General features: G+C 55.7%; 1 protein-coding gene across 1 annotated transcript; it reads right to left on the reverse strand.

Annotated features, from left to right (window-relative positions):
- Positions 1-15,534: 15,534 nt before the first annotated feature.
- SOX18 (SRY-box transcription factor 18) lies at positions 15,535-19,813 on the reverse strand. Its single transcript, XM_065850044.2, has 2 exons — positions 19,164-19,813; positions 15,535-17,523 (listed from the first exon to the last, which is right to left on the reverse strand). The coding sequence occupies exons 1-2, from the start codon at positions 19,576-19,578 to the stop codon at positions 16,673-16,675; spliced, it is 1,266 nt and encodes a 421-aa protein (XP_065706116.1). The 5' UTR covers positions 19,579-19,813; the 3' UTR covers positions 15,535-16,672.
- Positions 19,814-20,065: the final 252 nt, after the last annotated feature.

Genomic DNA, 20,065 nt, shown 5'->3' on the forward strand with positions numbered 1-20,065 from the left:
GTGAGGACCGCGGGGGTTTGCGGGTTGGACTCGGGATGTTTGTCCGTCCATAATGTGTCCCTGGTGATGCCAATGGCAGCGGGTGCTCCCGCTGCCCAAGGAAACAGGGGCAGTGGGTGTGGATGCAAGCACAACCTCCCCCACCTCTTGCTCGTGTAGAAAAGGCAAAGAAAGGCAACTTCAGCCCTCTGACCTTCATCCTTGGCACACCGTGCCAACCCGCCAAAGGGATTTTCAAGGGAAGAACCTGGCACAGCAAAACCTCTTTGGTTGATGGTGGGTGATGCTTGGAGCAGGGAGTGCTTGTGAAACGAAGGAGCTGGGCTGCCCCTCAGGGCCTGGGGAAGTGTTTTGGCCCTGACCAAGCAAGGGAGCCACATGGGAGCAAGGGCAGGGTTTCCCCGGCGAGCTGGGCAGCGGGTGCTCAGGGCTGCACGTTCATCCCTGTGCGCTCGCCCCCCTCCTGCTGCCCCGCAGCAGCTCAGCCTCCCCCTTCTCCCCTTCCCACTTTGGTTCAGGGCTTTTTTTAAAGTGAGGTTCAATAAAACACTGAAAGAAAAAGCTTTTGAAAAGGTCTTCTAAAAAGCAGAGTGCCTTGAAGATTGCTAAGTGATGGCAAAGTGCCTCCTGTGAGGAGGAGGAGGAAGATGCTGAAGGAGACACATCCTCCCAGAGCATCTCAGCACTGCCAGATCTGTTGGAGAGGGTAAGCATCATGTCGGGAGATTTGGGATGTACAAGCCCTCCTGGATCCAGCTTGCTGGATCAGAGATGGTGACATGGGGACACAGAGGGATGTGGTAGCTTGGGGACCGGGATGTTTTAGGAGATGACACAGCTCCTTGTCTCGGCCGGTGTGTGATAGTGAGTTGCAGGCTCAGCAGGATGTCCTTGCACACGTGTTGTTTTTCTGCCTGTGAATCTTGCCCTGGCAGCACTCAGGGATTGGAGGTGTTTATCTGGGCTCCCCAAATGGAAGAAACCAATAGAGGGGTCCCCACAAGAGCCACAGACCCCACATCCCTCCCACCAGCATCCCCATATCTGCTGCATCCACTGCCAGCGCACAGACGCACATGGGGACTGGGGACAGCCACCACCACATTCCTTTGCTGAGCCGTTGGGTACCACCGTCCCCTTCCCTTGGGAAAAAAGCCACCCCCTTCAGCCTCTTCAACTGCAAACAAGACGAGATGCAAAAAGTAGCGATGTCCAAGCACTCCCCAGACCAAAGACCCCGCTGGGGTGCAGATTAAAAGACAACTTTTATGGTACCCATAAAAGAAGGTCGAAGTTTCAAGAGGTCGCTGGGAAGGTGAAAGTCCCCCCCATCCTGGAACACCCCCGAGGGTAGCAAATGATTAACCCCACGGTGCAGGGTACACCGGTGGGATGCTGCGGTGCTGAGGGGGACCTGATGTCGGGGGGACAGTCTGATCCCTCCAGTAACATTTTCCAGGCTTGGAGAATTTTCTTTCGGCACCAAAGGAGCGAGGCTTGGGGATGGAGGAAGCATCTGGCGCGGGCCGGGGCAGCGGGGAGGCGAGCATTGAATTCCACCCCCCACGTCCCCCTTTCACTGTGTGGGCAGTTGTTTTATGGCAGAAGGGGCTGGGGAACCATTTTAGCATGGATCCACGCTGAGACTGCTCGAGGAGTTCCCCGCTGAGGGCTGGATACAAAGAAAAGCTGAATTAACCGAGGGTCATATAAGGCAACAGGATCTGACAGATCCGAGCCAATATACGCTGGCAACAGCCAGTCCGTGGCACTGTGAGAAAACACTCCTGCAAATTTAACAAATCCCTACGGTCTAGAAAGTCATGTACAAGAAATTACTAATGAAGGGATCTAGTCATATCTGGATTTCCAGACGTTGGTCGTGCTCCCACCGCGTTCTTTGCAGGCCATATAAGTCCATGGATCTGAATCCCGGGCGCTGGAGAAGCAGGAGGATTGTTCCGATCGGCTCGTCTGACCTCCTGCGTCAGCTCCCGGCGAGGACGGGACGGATGCTCAGCCCTGCTGGGCGGCGGCAGCCAGATCCTGCGGCCCTGCTGCCCTTGGGTGGGATGGAGATGCCCAAAAATGAGTGTGAGGTTTGGGGACACCGCGGTGGCACAGGGGCGTCCCCCGCCATGGTGATGCGCTGGCACCCTGGGAATGGGTGATGGGGACCTGCTGGAGGGAGCGGGAGGTTCTTCCTCTTGGCTGGAGCACCCCAAAAATCCCCGTTCTCTAAAAATTCTGCTGCAACCCGTGGAGCTGCATCTGCTCCAGCCCCTCTGTAGGTCCTGCATAAACACTCGCCTGGTGTCTGAGCGAGCCGGGAGCGAGCACCGCCAGAGCTTTAAAAGCCCAAATCCGGCTCTGGCCCCAGGAGCTGCGGTGCCGGGTGTCAGGAGGTGGGTGGGGGACCGGTCCCTCCTGCCCAGCCCCTCACAACCAGGTCCTACCGGGGAGGGGGGGACACAAAGCCGAACAGACGTCACAGCGGCATCACGCGGTCCGAGCGGCCTTCTCCATCTTGTTAGCACATTGTGTAACACAACATGTGGAGGCGCTGGGACCGCACACACATGCACTCCCCGACAGCCCAACCGGGGGGAAAAGAGGAGAAAAAAAAAAAAAAGAAAAAGAAAAAAAAAAAAAGGAAGCAATTTAAGCTTTGAATCTTTCTCTTTAAAATGTTCTCATGGCTTCATTAGAATTTGCAGCCACAGAGGCTTTGAAGAGCATGGTATAAGGAGTGAAACATCTGGAAAAATTAGGATTAATGAAAACATAATTCCCAAGACTAAAGGAAAGATTAATCCTGCGTTACCACTTGTGTGTTCCACAGCTTTTCCCCAGCTCGTAACACTGAACTTATTAAATCGCCCTGAGCTGAGTTTTCCTTTTTCTCTCTCTCTCTTCCCTATTGAGCCCAATGGAAGTGACTGATGATGAATCCGATGATAAGGACTGTGCCGAGCAGTGTGGGGACATTGCTCACCCCATGCCCAGGTGGGCACCCATGGCCCACTGGACCATGGGTGGGGTCCCACGGGGTGGGCGTCTCATGGAGTGGGGGTCTCATGGGATGGGTGTCCTGGGGGTGCTGAGGGTGTCTGTGCTGGCGTGATGGGTGCTGCACCCCAGTGGGGCTGCACCTGCTCCTCTGCCCCTGAGCAGGATGGGGCCTGACCGACTCATGAGATGGGGGAGGACGCTGGTGAATTGAAGGATAAATATAGAATAAACTGCCCTGCTCTGCTTCCAGATGGATGCATCTCGAATCCTGGGGTCAGTTTTGAGCCCCTCAAGACAAGAAAGCCCTTGAGGTGCTGGAGCAAGTTCAGAGGAGGGAACGAGCTGGGGAAGGGGTTGGAGCACAAGTGTGATGGGAACGGCTGAGGGACCTGGGGGGTTCAGCCTGGAGAACAGGAGCTGAGGGGAGACAGGGACACAAAGAAACGGCCTCAAGTTGTGCCAGTGGAGGTTGAGGTTGGATCTTGGGAACAATTTCTTCCCAGAAAGGGCTGTTGGGCATTGGAACAGGCTGCCCAGGGCAGTGGTGGAGTCACCATCCATGGAGGGGTTGAAGAGACATGGAGATGAGGTTCTCAGGGACATGGGTTCGGTGCCAGGGGTGGGGAAATGGTTGGACTTGATCATCTTGAGGGTCTCTTCCAACCAAAATGACTCTGTGATCCTATGCCGTGCCACGTGCTGTGCCCACGCTGGCACCACCCTCTGCTCCAGAAACATCTGCATTTTGTTGCCGCGGGGCCAGGCTTTGAGCAGGGACTGTGCCAGCGCTGTGCGAGCGCTGTGCTGGGCTCTGGGGCCACAGTGGGGACATGGTACATTGTGGCACCAGGGAGCACCGGGGACTCGCACCGGCCGTGCCAGCCCCTACTCGAGGCCCCTGGGCAGGGCTGGTCCAGGGTCTCGGGCTGCTCTGGAGCAGAGCTCAGATGTGTGGAGGAACTAATGGGGGAAGATGCTCCTGGGTGACAGAGCTTTTGTCCCTGGAAAATACAGCAGCAAATTCCTCCTTATTTTGGGACAGTGATGCCACCGGCAAGTAGCACATGAGTGGCAGCATCAGTTGGGGAGGGCACATCAGATGTTTGTCCCTGCAACTTCGTCACTGTGGACACTGATCTGTAAAAAGGGATGGAGTCAGGGTCGGAGCGTGTCTCTCCCTGGATTAAGAGGCAGCGAAGCCCTCTCTAGCCTGGTGTTTCTTGGGAAGAATGAAAGAAAGCAGATTCCACAGCATTACGTCTTCATCCGTCCCATGCTGGGCGCGGGGAGGACGGGCAGTGCCAGCCCAGCGCTGGGGCCAGCTCTGCCGAGCAGCCCACCCCAGCAAACAGCTGCTGCTGGCCCCACGCTGCTGCACCCCCCCTGGGAGGACCAGGATGGTCTGGGGGTCGGAGGAGCTGCGTGGGATGGGGATGGGGAGCAACACCCACTCTGCAAATCCTTGCTGGGGTTTGGGGGGGTTTTTGTCTGCTGGGTGCTCCCCAGGACCTCATGATGGGGAACCAGATGTGGGCTGCACCCCCTCTTTGCCTGCGGGCCCCACCACAGCTGGGGCTGCAGCCAGCTGGGGACAAAGGAGTGTTTTCCCCATGCATAGCGAAAAAAAGGCTTGTTTGCTACACGCACGGCGGGGGGGAAAGGCTTTTTTGCCCCATGCATGGAGGAAAAGGGCTCATTTGCCCCATGTACAAGGGAAAAGGGCTTGTTTGCTCCATGCATGGGGGGAAAAAGATTCGTTTGCTCCATGCATGGGAGAAAAGGGCCCGTTTGCTCTGTGCACAGGGCTAAGGAGGGGGCAGCCTGCCTTGGCCAGCCCCCACAGAAGGGGAGGCTCCCATGGGACCCGATGGGACCCTGCTCCCTCCTTCCCACGCTGCCGCCCCGCTCAGCTCTCCTGCTTATTTTCCAGAGAGGAAACCGGCAACCTTGCTATTATTTTTTTCCATTTTTTTTCATGTTTGTTTTTTTCCCCCCCCGTTCACATGTGTCGTGGCGGAGCCCAGCTGGGGGGCAGCGGTGCCGGGTGCCGGCGGGCGCCAGGTGCCGTCGGGGCGGTGCGGGAGGTGCCCGTCGGCCACGGGGGGACAATGGCGGCGACAGCCCGCGGCGCTCGCGCCCGTATTGTGTGAGCGAGGAGGAGATGGATGAAGGTCACATCCTGCCACTCTTCCGATGCCCGGCACCAGGAAAAAGCTGCGCTTTGTAAATATAAAAATAAACAACAAACTCTTCCCCCCATTTACCACCTTCCCCCCACCTTGAAGAAAACAACAACAGCCCCTGCGGTATCGCAGCCACCTGCTCGGGGAAGTGATTTTTCATATAGGCAGGAAATAGGGGGTCTAATTAAATCTGGGGTCAAGAACATAAAGGGAGAACAAAGTTTATTTAGGAGGAGCCAGAGGGGCGGGAGGGGGGTGCTCAGCGGGGCTGCGGATGCGTGTGACTCCATGGACCGTATTTCATAGAATCATAGAATCATTTCAGTGGAAGGGACCCTTAGGATCATCGAGTCCGACCATTTCAGTGGGGTTGGGGGGTGTGGGGGTTATTTTGGCCCCAGGGTGGGTTGCAGAGCGTCGCTTTCCTCCCACTATCAGGTCACCCCTGGTCCCCTCTTCCTGGGGACAGTGGTGACAGCTCCGTCCTTGCCGGAGCAGGGATGCGCTTGCGGAGTCCCTGTTGTCCCCGTTCCCCGTGGGTGGAGAAAGGAGCCCGGGGAGCGTCACGCTCAGACCTACAAGAGTGTCCCCAGCCTTCAGCGAGATCATATGAGGTTCCTGTTTCACAAGCCGGAGGATGGCATTTCCATTGTGCTCGCTGGGGATGTGTTGCAACGGGGCAGCCGCTTCCATCCTTTGTCCTCCTGCCCACAGAGGAGGAGTCTCAGCTTCTGCCAGGGTGACCTGTCACACCCTGTCCCCCCCCCATACACTGAATTCGGCTCTGCTGGCTGCGGCAGCCCCCCTGGCGGGTCCCAGCCGTGGGCATCACCCGCACCACCAGCAATCTCCAGCTCAAAGGATGCCACCACACTGGGTACCCTTGTCTGGGGGGTCCCCACAGGGTGTGGGAACACCGCGAAGGTGATACCCCATCTTGAGCCCCTACTGGTGCTGACCCTGGAATGTCCTGGCTGCCTCTGCTTCCTGCTCCTGCCTAATTTTCATAATCAATGAATTAATGAGGGGTTGACCCCCACCAAAGCCCAGCTGCGGACCCCTAGTTACTGGTGGCAGTGCCCACTCCCCCGGGGTGATGCCACCATCCTGGCTCCACACTCCTGTACACAGCAGGCAGCTGCTGGATTTTAGGAAGCAATGCAGGAATCTCTGCCTTTGCTGGGCTCTTCCAGCCCGGACCCGATTTCTATCCCCCATCCGGGCCCAACGCGCTGAAGCTAAAGTAACACAGCATTGTTACGAAAAATAATTCAAACCCAACAAAAAGGCGAAAGGCAGCTGGAATCAGAGCGAGCCGGGCTGGCGTAACCCTTTGCGAGCAGGGCAGGCAGGGCGGGCAGGAGACCAGCATCCTGCATCCCCCTGTGCCTGCGGGAGTGGAAAGGGAGGTGACAGGTGTCCCAGCCCTCAAGGTGTCCCAGTACAGACCATGAGCAGGACTGGGGGCAGACTTGGGGATGGGGAATGATTCTCCATGGGCAAAGGGGGACTCGTGTCCTGGAGGCTTGTAAACCAACAGGATTCTTGCCCAGGCTTTAAGGATGCTGGATGTGCCGTGGTCCCCACGTCTGTAACGATGGATGGGATGTGCAACCTGAGGACACTCAACCCAGGGGCTGCCCACCCCTGTCTCCACCCTGCAGAGAAGCATCAGGTCCCTTCTGTGACCACCAATGGATGCAGGTGCCACCCACCGTGCCAGCCTGGTGTTCCCTCCCTGCCACCAGCATCTCAACACTGAGCAGGGTACCAGAGGTGGCGACACGGGGCTGAGGACGCGTCCCCGGCCGTGGGCCGTGCTCCAGCTGGGCGCTGTTTTGTAAGGACTCCTGGGCCTCTGCGGCACAGAGATAAGCCCAAGAATTCGCCGTCGGTTCCAAATATCCCATCCGCTTCCTCCCGCCGTCCTCGCCGCCGCTCCAGCCCGCTTGTCTCATTTCCGCAGCCTCGCGCTGGGGGGAGTTTTTCCTGTTTTCCCCCCCCTGGCCACGGGGCGGTGGCGGGGGGCTGCGGGGCGCAGGGAGGAAAGGCAGGACAATGGGCGCAGGCAGGGATGGGCAGCTGCCCACCGCCCCCACCAGGGGTCTGCACTGGGGACAGGGGGGTTTGCTCGGTGGCCCAGGATGGGGCTGGGAGAGGCAGGCGGGTGGCAGCAGGGGTGGCAGGTGGCAGTGGTGGGGACGGGGTCCTGGGCTGAGCTGAGATTGCAGATGTGGTTTCTTTTCCTTTCTTTTTATTATTTATTTCTTTTTTTTTTTTTTTTTTAATTTTTTTTTCTTTCTTTTCTCTAAGGGTTTTGCTGTAAATCAACCCAAGCTCCCTCTGCAGCATCCTTTCTGTGCCACAGTGGGTGACACCAGCTGGAGGAACCCCCCGTCCACCCCTTCACCCCAGCGTGAGAACAGGGATGGAGCCAGGTACTGCTGCTCAGCCCAGGAAAGCCCTTGGTGGAGGGACCCTGAGATCCATGGGGAGATGAAGCCTCCACCCAGAGCCACGTTTTAGGGTCCCCCTAGTAAAAACCACCCACTGCAACCCCCCACACAGCGTGGGAGAGCAGCATTCCCTTGGGACCGTCACCTCCCAGGGGCCGTGATGTGGGGCGAGGGGGCTGGGATGCAGCTCCCCCATCCCAAACCGCAGCCTCGGGAAAAGAGGGATCTGCTCTTGGGCTTTGCTTGCTTGGAGCCCAGCATCCTCCCAAATGGCTGGAGGGCAGCTCTGCGTCCCCTCTGATTTTGGAGAGGGGAGAAGCTCTTGCCCCCAGCCCCTGGACCGAGTGTGAGTGTTTACTCGCTGCCTTTCTCACCGCTCGCAGTGTGGCAGGAGTTATTCAAAGGCAGGCGGAAGTGAGCGCAGCAACTGAAACAACAATGAAAAGGAAACAGAGCTTGAAAAATTCTCCGTTCATAAATCAAGAGAACTGCAGGTGATCCCCGAGCAGGAGTGAGCCAAAGAACAGATCTGGCTCGGGAGGGGGACATGGCTGGGGTGTCCTGGGCTGGTTCTGGGTGATACTGGGGTTGGTGTCCCTGTCCCCAGGGCTGCACTTCAGGGGCTTTAGGGCAGGAGAGGTGCAAGGATCTCTGGGTTAATTTTTATTATATATAAGCAGATCTGGGTGAGAGAGGTGAAGCTGCAGCCTGGGGATGGGATGGGGTCCCTGCTGTGGCCCCCTGAGGCTGACAGAGCAGGGAGATGGAGCTCTGAGAGCGCTCCAGGAGCTGCAGAGCCCCTTGGCTTGCTCTTCACCTCCTCTGCAGCTTCCTGCCTGCCTTTTGGGGTGAAACACACCACTTTGGAAGCAATGGAACTGATGCGGTGCATGCACATGTGGCTCCAAGCCACGGCCATGCCGTGGAAGATGCCAGGGTTAACGGGAGACAGTCCAGGGCTCTTGGCGGCATCAGGCCACGGCTCCTCGCTGAGATCTCGTAAAGGCTTTTTCCTCCTTAGGAAGAGGAGCTGCTGTCTTGGGACGGGCTTCTCGGCGCTGGCAGCATCCCTGCGCGGACAGAAAACATCTCCCCACCCCAGCCAGGTCCTGCAGCATCTTGCTACAGGGAAGATGGGGAGCAGTTTGGACAAAGCCAGGTCTGGCCTCCTCGCTGGCCCCTCTGTGCCAGCCCCTGTGAGCTGAGACCCCACCTTGGGAACACTGAAGGGGAGCTCGTGCCTTTGGGATCCATGCATGGCTCCAAGGACTTAGCTGGTGGCAGCAGACTGAGCCATGCAGTGGAGAAAAGGAAATGGTCCCGGTCCCCACGCCGGGAAAGCCAGGCAGGATTGTGTCTCCCCCACCCCATTATCCATCCCCCCTTCCATGATTTTCCTGTCATCTTGTCTTTCGACAGAGCTGGAAAACTGGGAGACGACCGTAAATAAATCCTGTGTCTTTAAGCCGTTCTGTACAGTACAAGAAAACGCACTCGTTGAATTACAGCTTTTTAATCAAATACATGTAACCATGTCACTTAAAGTGCTCGCGAAAAGCAGGGGGAAAAAAAAAAAGCTCAACACAATTGGAAGAGCATGATATTAAAACCAGCTGCTTGCTTACCCCCACCACAGTTAATAGTTTTTGAATGTTCTGAATGAGAGAGAAACCAGAGCCAAGCTCCACTTTCATGTCCATCTTTCTGATCAAGCCCTGTCAGACGGGGGGAGCCGGGCAGCCTGGCACAGTGATGAGGATGGGGGGAACGCGGGAGGGCTGCTCTCCTCTCTTCTACCGCTTCTCCCGTCCTCTTGGGCTTTGTCCCCATGGTGACAGGGATGTGGCAGCCTGTGGGCTTCCTTTCAGAAGAGGAGCAAGCCTGGAGATGCGAGTGCAGGTTGCCCAAGCCCTGTGGCAGTGAGGGATGCTGCCTTGGGACATCACCATTGTGTCATGTCCCCTTCCAGCCAAGTTCAACCCAGCTCCACCTCCTGATGCTTCTTCCTGTGTTTTGGCATCACCACTGCCGCAGCTCGTCCCCCATGGGTGCCGTGGCGCCGCGGTGCCCACTGCATCCCAGCGTGCCGGCGCAGTCCCCAACGCCACATTCCCGTGTCCTGCCCTCTTGGGGCACACACGCCTAGACCACCTCGGTGTCTACCTCCAGCCTCGCTGGCCACTGACCCCCCCAGCACCGCCTGCCAACCACCCCAGGCTGTGTGGTTCCCCCGTAACGTGGACCGACGCTCATTAAGCGTGAGGCAAAGACCACCAAATATGTCAAAACACACTTAAAATTTATTGTTTCATACCATACATTTGAGTCTCTTGAACGCCGGCCAGTGTTTCTCCCTCTCCACGATGGGGCCTATCTGCTGTCACCGAAGCTTCGCATATATGTATAGTCCGCTTGCTTTCTGCCTTTTTTTTTTTCCCCTTCTTTCTTTACATGAAAAATACAAACAATTGATGGAAAATGTACATTCGTTCCATATGGGACGGTCGAAGCATGGAGAGGAGCCAGGAGAGTCATTTTTAGGCAAACTCCTCTCTCCAGCGGATGGCTGGATGGCTTCCCAGAACGGCCCCGCGCGGCCTGGCCTGACTCTCCTGACGAGCCTCAGACAGTCTGTGACGCTCCTGCATGCGGGGGGGGGACGTGATTCAGCTCCCTGCTGGGCTCATTCCACCCGGGGGATGCTGAGCACAGGAGGAGGGAGAGGTTTCCACTGAGACCCCTGCAATGTCCCAGATGAGCTGAGACTGGCTGTGTGAGATGGTGATGGGGAGACTTGTTTTGCATGGGAGGTTGAGTTAGGTTAGTTGGGTTGGTTAGACTATGTTGGGTTGGTTCCGTTGCGTTGGGTAAGGTTGAGATAGGTTGGTTGGCTTGGTTAGGCTAGGTTGAGGTGTTTAGGCTGGGATAGGTTGGTTGGGTTGGATTGGATAAGGTTGGTTGGGTTGGTTAGGCTAGGTTGAGTTGTTGTCTTTTGTTGTGTTAGGCTGGGATAGATTGGGAGAGGTTGGTTAGGATGTGTTAGATTGGTTGGGTTGAGTTCATTAGTCTAGGTTGGGTTGCCTTCAGTTGCATCGCGTTGCCTTTGGCTGGGCTGGGTTTCCTTCAGTTGGGCTGGTTCATTTTGGGTTGGGTTGGGTTATACTGGGTTGTTCTGGCTTGGGTTGGGTTAGGTTGCATTGTATCAGTTGTGTTGGTTGTCTTGGGTTGTGTTGCTTTGATCTGTGTTGCCTTGAGTTGGGTTGTATTGGGTTGTGTGACCTCTGGAGAGCACTTCCAACCCTTTCATGGTCCTGTGGCCTCTGGGAGGGATGTGAGGGCTGTTGGGGACAATACTGGGAGCCTGGGGACCACAACTAGTGATGGAGAGGCTGAAAAAAATGCTAAAAAGTATGAGTTTCAGGCTGTGCAGATTTTCCAGGGCACATTAAGGACTTCTTACTGGCTTATTTTTCTTTTAAAAAGCCTGTAATGCTTATGATACAATGGCCCTGATGTGCTGCAGGGAGCTGCCTTCCTCTGCTTGGAAACTGCAGGGAGCAGAGCTGGGGGGAGCATCCATCCATCCATCCATCCATCACCCCGCCGGGCGCTCCGGGCACGGCCGCGGAGGAAACAGGGCCTTTCCTGTCCTGCAAGGAGTGCTGAGATTTTTACACATTTCCTTTCCCAAACTGGGCTGCAAAACAGAAAGTTGGGGAAGGTTTGGGAACTTTTCTTCAACTCAATCAGGAAAGGTTGTGCTGGGAACGTTTGGAAACTTTCTTTGCATTTCAACCTTTTCCTTTTGGTTAACCTCTGCAGCATATAACGCTGTTACATCTCTAAATGGTTTGCCTCCCATCTAAAAAAAACTGGAAACTTTTTTATTTTCCAATGCTCTTTTTCTCGAGTCAGGAAATGTTTTCCCATTTCCACAAACAGGTTTGGTTTTGATAATTCTTCATTTTTTTCTTTTTTTTTGGGTGGAAGAGTGAAAAAAAAAATCCCATCAATAGCTGTAGAGCAGCTGCTTGGCACCGCGGTTTGGGGACCAGCACCAGCAGCATCTTCCCGTTCCCACTGATGTCCCAACTGCAGGGATGTGTGGCGCTGAGCACCCAAAATACATGTACAAGGAGATTTAATTTCCCATTAACATCCCAGCTGGGATGATTTCATTGAGGCTGTGTGTCTGCAGGTGCGTATGGGTGTTCCCTCCCCTCCGGTGGCTCCAGACCAGAATGTCTCCGGCTTCCCTGGAGCTTCCACCCGCCGCCCCCATGGGTCCTGCTCACCGCCGGCTCAGCCGCGGCTTCGGCCTCAGGAGCTGCAGATCACCGGGCTGGCTGGCACATGCTGTTTTAATATTTGAGTGATGTCATCCAGCACTCTATAATGCCGTAAAAAAACCAGAACATCTATAAACCTGACCAGTGAACCTCCAGCAGAACACACACGCGCATGGGTGTGCACATGGGTGTGCACATGTGTACATGCACACGGACATGTGTGTGCAAACAGACACACATGCACAGATGCACACGTGCATGCAGAGATGCATGCCTGCACACAGATGCACACACATATGGATGCACATGCTTATGCACATGTGCATGTACAGATGCACACGTGGGTGCACATGCAGACATGCGCATGCAGATACACAAAATGGGACACACAGACATAGATATGCAGAGATGCACACACATATGCGTGCACACGGGTACCCAGGGGTGCACATACGCACACACAAATGCAGGTACACTGTGATGCATATACACACAGATGCACACATGGTGATACAGCCAAATGCATGCACATACACACACGATTGCACACTGATACATTAGGATACACACGCAGATGCACACACACACCAACACATGTACACATGGATGCACACAGTGATGCATGTACACACAGGTGCACATGTGCTTGGAGATACACAGATGCACACACACTACACACACACACACACAGTTGCATACACACACACACATGTGGCAGGCAGCATGGGAAGGCTGGGTGTGACAGTGCACACGCTGCCCAGGGCTGGTGACACTCACATGTGTCACAGCATGTGGGGGCCTCTGCAGAAGCAGCCCCAGCTTGGGGCAGTGAGCATGGGGGGATCCACTGCCCCACGTCTCCAGGGGACACGGAGCAGCTGCCACCTGCCCATACAGCCCAGGCAGGTCCTGGTGGTGCCTCCCCCTCTCCCTGTCCCGGCAGAATGGGCCTGTCAGGTTTTACATATACCTGTCAAATACCTTCTCCATATTTCTGCCGTAATGACCTGCTAAGAGCCCCTCCCTCCTCTTTCCCAGCCCAAAACCATCAGGCCCTGAGCTTTGGAGAGATTAAGTCATAAAAATCGGAAGGAGCTGTATGGTAACAGCCCCGGCCTGAGCCATAACGGCAGTGAAATCATCCCCAAACTATTTCAGCCCTGTCCATTTCCAGTCCCACGTCACACCTGAGCCACAGGCACGCAGCAAAATAAAACACTGGTGGATGGTTTCCTGGCCCCGGCGCAGCTGTACGGGGATGGGGGCAGGGACAGGAGGCGATGTTAAAAATAAAAAGCTCTGCTGGTGCTCAGGGCTGTCTCATCCCAGTGGGCTTTTCTGCCCTGTAGTTTGCATTAATTCACCCACAGCTGAGCAAACCCACGGGGCCAAAGAACCAGAGCCCAGTGAGACTGGGAGACAGAGGATTTAGCATGAAACCCAAATGCAGCTAATTAGCAATGTGGGTGAAGCTCATTGAGGAGCCAGCATCCCTGGCAGGGTCTGCCTAGCTCGCTGCTCTCCCAACGGATTCGGACCAGCCCTGGTGCCAAACCCCGGCTCTGGGGAGGTCCAGATGCTGTCCCAGCCATGGCTAAAACGTGATGCTGCAGCTCTGATGCTGCAGGAAGGTGCCTGCAGGCTCAGTACCAGCCAGGTGCTGCTCACTCAGAGGCCAGGCTGGAGGAATAGTCATGGTTTTGGACACTTCTTGATGCATTTAACAACAAAACAGTGAGTTTAGGTGAAAAAGGTTGTGCGAATTGCTGAGCAATGGGAGGAGGCTTGGCCAGAACCCGGTGTCTGGCACAAGTCCTCCTACCTCCTGTTATCTGACCCAAACCGACGCTCCTGTTTTCTTCCTCTCTCCTTTTCCTTCTTTCTTGTTTCCCTGTGACCTGGGGTAGGGCTGGTCAGCAAGCCGGGGCAGCTGCACATTGTTCTCAGCCTCGATTGCAATTAGGATTTATTATTAATAAAAACACCCAGGGCTGCATGAGGCAGGAGGGTTGGCAGGGCTCTGCCTGCTTTTGTGTAGAAGCAAGTCAGGGCTCTGCTGGCAAACACCCCGCGGTGATGCCGACATGGGGAGCCAAATCTGGCGCTGGGTCTCAGTGACCTGGGGAATGGTGGACACGGTGGGTCCCTGCAAATCGCGCTGGCACCATTCAGTGCTTTTGCAGCGATGCAGCAGCTGTTGTTTCAATATGATGCATCCCCGATGCATTTATGGATGGTAGCGACCATCCCTCACTCCGCGGTTTTCAGTTTGGTACCTGCCCCAGCCCTTCAGCAGCATCCTTGGGTATGAAGCAAGGAGATCACCACTCCTCACCCAGCCCCATGGTCAAATTACATTTCAACAGTTTTTCAGCACCGGTGCTGTGAGAAAGCTCCAGCCGTGCTGAGGGTGCTGCCGGTGCTGCCGACCACCCGAAACCACCGCACGTGGCACCCAAATTGCTCCAGAGCCAAAAAATCAGCCCAGTTATTTGCAGCCGTTCTCGGAGATCAGAGGCGAGCTGGCACGGCCCGAGCCATGGGGAAAGGAGGGGATTTCTGCTGCAGAAAAATGACTTAATGTTTCCTCCACCATGCGACGCGCTGCCGGCTTCCCCGGCACCGCGGGGCAGCTGCGCGAGGGCCGGCGTGTCCATCGCTTCTCTGAACCATGGGAAGTGACCGCATCCCAGCCTGGACGGTACCTGGAAGTTTGGGGGGATGGAAAATAAGTCAGGGTTTTCTTTTTTTCCTCTTCACAACCCCCCCTCTTCATCTCCTTCCTCCGTGCCGCTTCGGGGAGTGGAGCCGCTTCCTTTCATAGTCATCGGCGGCAGCACAGGATGCTTCTCATTTGGTGTTGTGTTTGTTTGGTGCGGCGCGGGGTTCTGGCACCCGCCGGGCGCCCGCCAGCCCTCCCGTGTAGGTAGTGAGGTCATTTTTCCATGTATTCCCCTTTTTTACATACTGTATATGGAAAGACAATGAAGCGCCTTTCTGGCGTTTAGTGGGAACACGTCGCCAGCCCCCGGAGTGGTCCCGTTTATTAGCGCTTCGCATTAAACAACAACACACACCAAAAAAAAGTGAGTCAGGATTTAGTCCTGTTAACACTAATGTGAATTTAATTTAGGAGAAGCTTGAAAATTAATGTCATTTGTTAAATATCCATTTCCCCTAAAAGGCAATTCTTTGCCAACAACAACAAAAAAACTCTTCTATTCAATTTTTTTTTTTTTTAATAGCCGTTTTTGGCGATATCAGCCTGGTTTAAATCACCCGGCGTTCAAGGAACGGATGCCACCGGGGTTTTATGCAACAGATTGTCATTTCTCCTTTTCAAATTGGACAAAAAAATCACTGTACATCGTAAGAGTGGTTCACGGGAAGGGGATGAAGCTCTGGCAAAGCACTGTGCGACGTGATGGTCGGGAAGTGGACGGGCTCCTGCATGTGGTACTATCTTCCAGCTCCAAGGAACAGAGTGAAAGCATCAGAGCAACAGGCTCTATTTTGGGGGAATTTCGCGGGAAAATGGGGGTGAGCCATGAGGACCGCGCACCGATGCGCTGGCAATAACCACACCGAGGCTCGTTTTGGAGGAGGATATCACATGTTTTTATTACGTTTTAATCTGAGAACAGCTGCTTTTCCTGCAGAACGCGCCTCTGGGCGTCCCGTCCCGTCCTGTCCCGGTGCCGGTGCCGCCGGCTCAGCCGCGCTCACCGAGCCCTGGGCGGCTGATGGGGCGGCAGCCTGGAAATTAATACATTTGCCAGGTTGTCAAAACATTAATCAACGGATACAAAAATCTGGAAATGGTTGGGACAACATGTATTTGCGGAAAATATGTGTTCACACAACAAGCACACAAGATGGGAACAATTATATGAAGATGTTTTAATAATTAACCAGTATAAAACAGTTTGCTCTCCATACAGTTCTAGACAATAAAAGTGTTTGCAGTCATATTTTTCTTTTATACAAAATTCCAGTCAATTGTTCCACAACATTTACATTGTCATTCGCTTTTCACAAAATATCTCCTTTTTCCCCCCAATTTTTTTTCAAATCCAGCTTTGCTACATAAATGCTTTAGATCTCATGGATATCCCTCGATTTATTTTTAAAAAGTCTAATAAAAAAAACCCCAAAAGACATTAAATACCATTTTATATATAAAAATGCTTAGTAAAAATATAGTTTTGTTGCCCAATTAAAATATATTGCTGAGAATACAGTAAAAACTGTCCTAAAGCCCACCCCTAACAGGCGCCGACACTTTTTACGGCCCCGGCAAAGTCTTCCTAAAAGTTTCCCCCCGCTCAAGTTTGCCTGCCCTTGGGTTAAATACTGGGGGGCAGGTCGCTTCGGCTCGTCCTGGTGGTGGTTGTTTCAGGCAGGATTTACTGGAATTGGCTTAAAAAATGCCCCTTGGAGTTGGTGGGAGCTACAGCTACACCCTGCCGAGGGCTGGACTGGGAGCGCGGCGGGACGGCTAGTGCTTGGGAAAGGCGTCTATTGTGTTATATAGTTATATGGTATATCAGTGAGTTCAGCATGGTTTTTCTCTAAAAAAAATTCAAAACAAAAAAAAAAAGAACAAAAGAAAGCAATGCATTTAATGAGATACTCTAAATATTATGGAGCTCGTGGTTAAAGGAGGATGGCTTTTTGTTTTTAACGGAGAGCCGGGGCTCTCACGGTGAGAGCATCGGGCGGCGGGGCCAACCTAACCGGTGATGCAGGGACTATAGTAAACGGCGCTGCTGGCGTCGGACAGCGCGGATATCAAGCTGCTCTCCTCGCAGGAGATGCTCCTAGGAGTCACTTTGGACAGGGAGACATGGTAAGGGAGTCCCGAGGCTTCGGGACGAGTCCTGCTCATGTTCAAATATTGGTCGAACTCGTTGCGATCAACGTCTGTCCAGAGCTCGGTTTGGTTCAAGTGATCCACACTCTCCATGTGGTGGGCTTCGGGTGGGGGCGAGAGCTGGCCCAGGTGGGCGGAAAGCCCGTTCTGAGTTCCCGAGCACATCTGGTTGTAGTATATGCTGGAAGGATGGGGAGTCCTCATGGCGTCGGCCAAGTGCGATGGGGTCTGCGCGTAGGGCACAGCCACGTCCCGGCCCATGCACTTCTCCTGGGGAAACTCCATCTGGTGATGGTGGTGGTAGCCGCGAAAGGGCATCATGTTGCAGTCATCCTGCATGTGCGGAGGGAAAAACGCCGGCTCGGTCTGTTCCAAGACATCCAAGGGAGACATCTCAGGAGTTGGCAAGCCATAGTTTTCAATATCCGACCCCATGGAGTGGAGTTCTCTGAAGTGGTTAAGTGGGGGAGGCTGGGGGTGGCCCGGCTGGCTGCCGCCATGGTGACTCATGCTGAAGTTGTCACTGCAAGGCTGGGAAAGGTTATGCAGGAGGATATTGGGTTCCATCCTCTTGATTTTCTTGGCTTGCTTCTTTCTCCTTGGGCGGTACTTGTAGTTGGGGTGATCCTGGAGATGCTGGATTCGCAGCCGCTCTGCCTCTTCCACGAAGGGACGCTTGTCACTGGCGCTCAGTGCTTTCCATGATTGGCCTGGAAGGTGAAAGCAAAGCTCTGTGACACCGTCTCGGCCACCCGGTGCTGGCTGGGGCATGGGGACACCCTGGGAGAGTGACCCTTTGGGGTGGGAAGGGCTCCCTCAGCCACTTTGGTGCCTGAGCACGGTCCTGGTGCTGGCACAAGGAGGGGCTAGGGACTGGGAGCCCAAGCAGGGCTGTCCCTCCATCCCAGCAGCAGGTTCAGGCTATGCCCAGCGCTTCAGCAAAGTGGGAGAATGGTGGTGCAAAGCCGGGGGGGGCTGCGGGAATCCCCCTACCAGGGCAGGGGTTTTTGTCTCCCATTGCCCCTCATACATCCTGGTCCTCCGGGGTGGTTGCTTCCCTGCATCCCGCATCCACAGCCCCACTCCTCCACAGCCCAAATTGCTCATCCCAAACCCCACAGCTCTGTATTCTGAATCCCATGTCCCCGGACCCCGTAGCCCCATGTCTCTGCATCCTGCTGCCTTGTCTGGCCATATCCTGCTTCCCGTAATCCCGCATCCTGCAACTCTGTCTACCCATATCCTGCTTCCCGTGTTCCCACATCCCGCATCCTACGGTCGTGCATCCCGCATCCTGCAGCCCTGTATTCCCATATCCTGCATCCCCGCAGCTGCATACCCCACAGCCCTGCATCTTTGCATCCCACAGCTGTTTCCCTGTATCTCGCGCATGTGTAGCTCTGTATCTTCACATCCGACAACCCACAGCCCCATACTCCCACATCCTAATCCCACATCCCACAGCCCTATAGTGCTGCATCCCACAGCCCTCGATCCTGCAGCCCTTCATCCTTACGGCCCATGTCCTCGCACTCCCGCATCCTTGCAGCCCACAGCCAACATCCCTTCATCCCATCTCCCTACAGCTCGCATCCCGCAGCCCTTTAACCTTGCAGCCCCCAGCACCGCACCCTTCTAACTCAGCTCCTGCACTCCCATATACTCACAGCCTGCCCCTCCCAGTCCCATACTCTTGCAGCGCACATCCCGATACCCCATATCCCTGCAACCCACATCCCCAGCCCCTTATCTCTATGTTCTGCTGCCCTGTACCCCTGCAACTCACATCCTCAGTCCCATAGCCCTGCACTCCAACGCTCCATACCCCTGCAGTGTATATCCCCAGCCCTGTAACATTGCATCCCGCTGCCTTGTATCCTTGCAGCCCACGTCTCCGGCCCTTAACTGCCTATCCCTTCATGCCTAGCTCTGCATCCCCGCATCCCTGCCTACTCAGCCCCATACCCCCACATCTCACAGCCCTACACTCTTGCAGCTCTCATCCCCAGCTCCATACCCCTGCATCCCTAGTCCCGTACCCCCACATTCCTGCATCCAGAGCCCTACACCCTTGCATCTCCAGAACCCCGCATTCCTGCATCCCCACATCCTGAGCCTCATCCCCAGCCCAGTATCCCCACATCCCACAGTCCTACACTCTTGCAGCCTCCATCCTCAGCCCCCACATACCCGCACCCCCAACCCCACAACCCCACATCCCCAGCCCTGTACCCCCGTATCCCTGCATCCTCAGCTCCATATCCCCACATCACTGCACCCCCAGCCCCATAACCCCGCATCCTCACCCCTCCAGCCCCGCACCCCTCCTCCCACAGCCCGTCCCGCTCACCCAGCATCTTGCTGAGCACGGCGTTGTGCAGGTCGGGGTTCTGCTGCGCCAGCCGCTTGCGCTCATCCTTCGCCCAGACCATGAAGGCGTTCATGGGCCGGCGGATGCGGGAATCCTCGCCGGCCTTGCCCTCGGCCCGGCCCGCCGGGGGGCTGTATCCATAGCCCGGCTCGGGGCTGGGCGTGCGGCTGGGGGCCGCGCCGGGGCCCGCGCCGGGGGCCGCTCCGCCGGGGCCGGGGCCGAAGGCGAAGCCGGGCTCGGGGCTGGGCGTGCGGCTGGCGGGGGAGGCGGCTCCCGGGGGGCGCGGGAAGGCGAGCCCGGGCTCAGCGGCCGGCACGGCGGCGGTGACCCATGAACAGTCGCCCCGGGGTTGCGATATCTCCTCTCGGCAGTAGTTAGACTCAGATATATTCATTCCAGCTGGACAGCACTTTGTGTCCGACCCGACCGGGTGCCGGAGAGAGAAAAACCGGGTCCCGCCGCGTTCCACCGGGTCCAGCAGCCGCCGAGCAGCAGCCCCGCCGCTCGCCTCGCTCGCCTGCGCTTCGGGGGGATTTGGGGTCGGCTCGGTTTGTTTTGGTTTCTTTTCTTTCTTTCTTTTTTTTCTCCTCTTTTATTTTTTTCCCCCTTTTCCCCCCAAAAAAAAAACTTTTGGGATGATGCTGGGCTGGAAGGGGCAAAATATAGCAGGGCTGGACCAATCAGAGGGGCGGAGGGGAGGAGGAGGAGGAGAGGGAGAGGAGGAGGAGGAGATGAGGGGGAGGAGAAGAAGGAGGAGGAGATGGAGATGAAGGGGAGGATGAGGAGGAAGGGGGGCGTCCCCAGGCACCAGCAGGAAGAGCCACCCGGGGAGGGCCGGTCTGGGATCGGTGTGGACGCTGCTGCCCAGTTCCCTTCCTCCC

The sequence above is a fragment of the Patagioenas fasciata genome, chromosome 16 (genome assembly GCF_037038585.1).
Source record: "Patagioenas fasciata isolate bPatFas1 chromosome 16, bPatFas1.hap1, whole genome shotgun sequence".
Lineage (NCBI taxonomy): Eukaryota > Metazoa > Chordata > Aves > Columbiformes > Columbidae > Patagioenas > Patagioenas fasciata.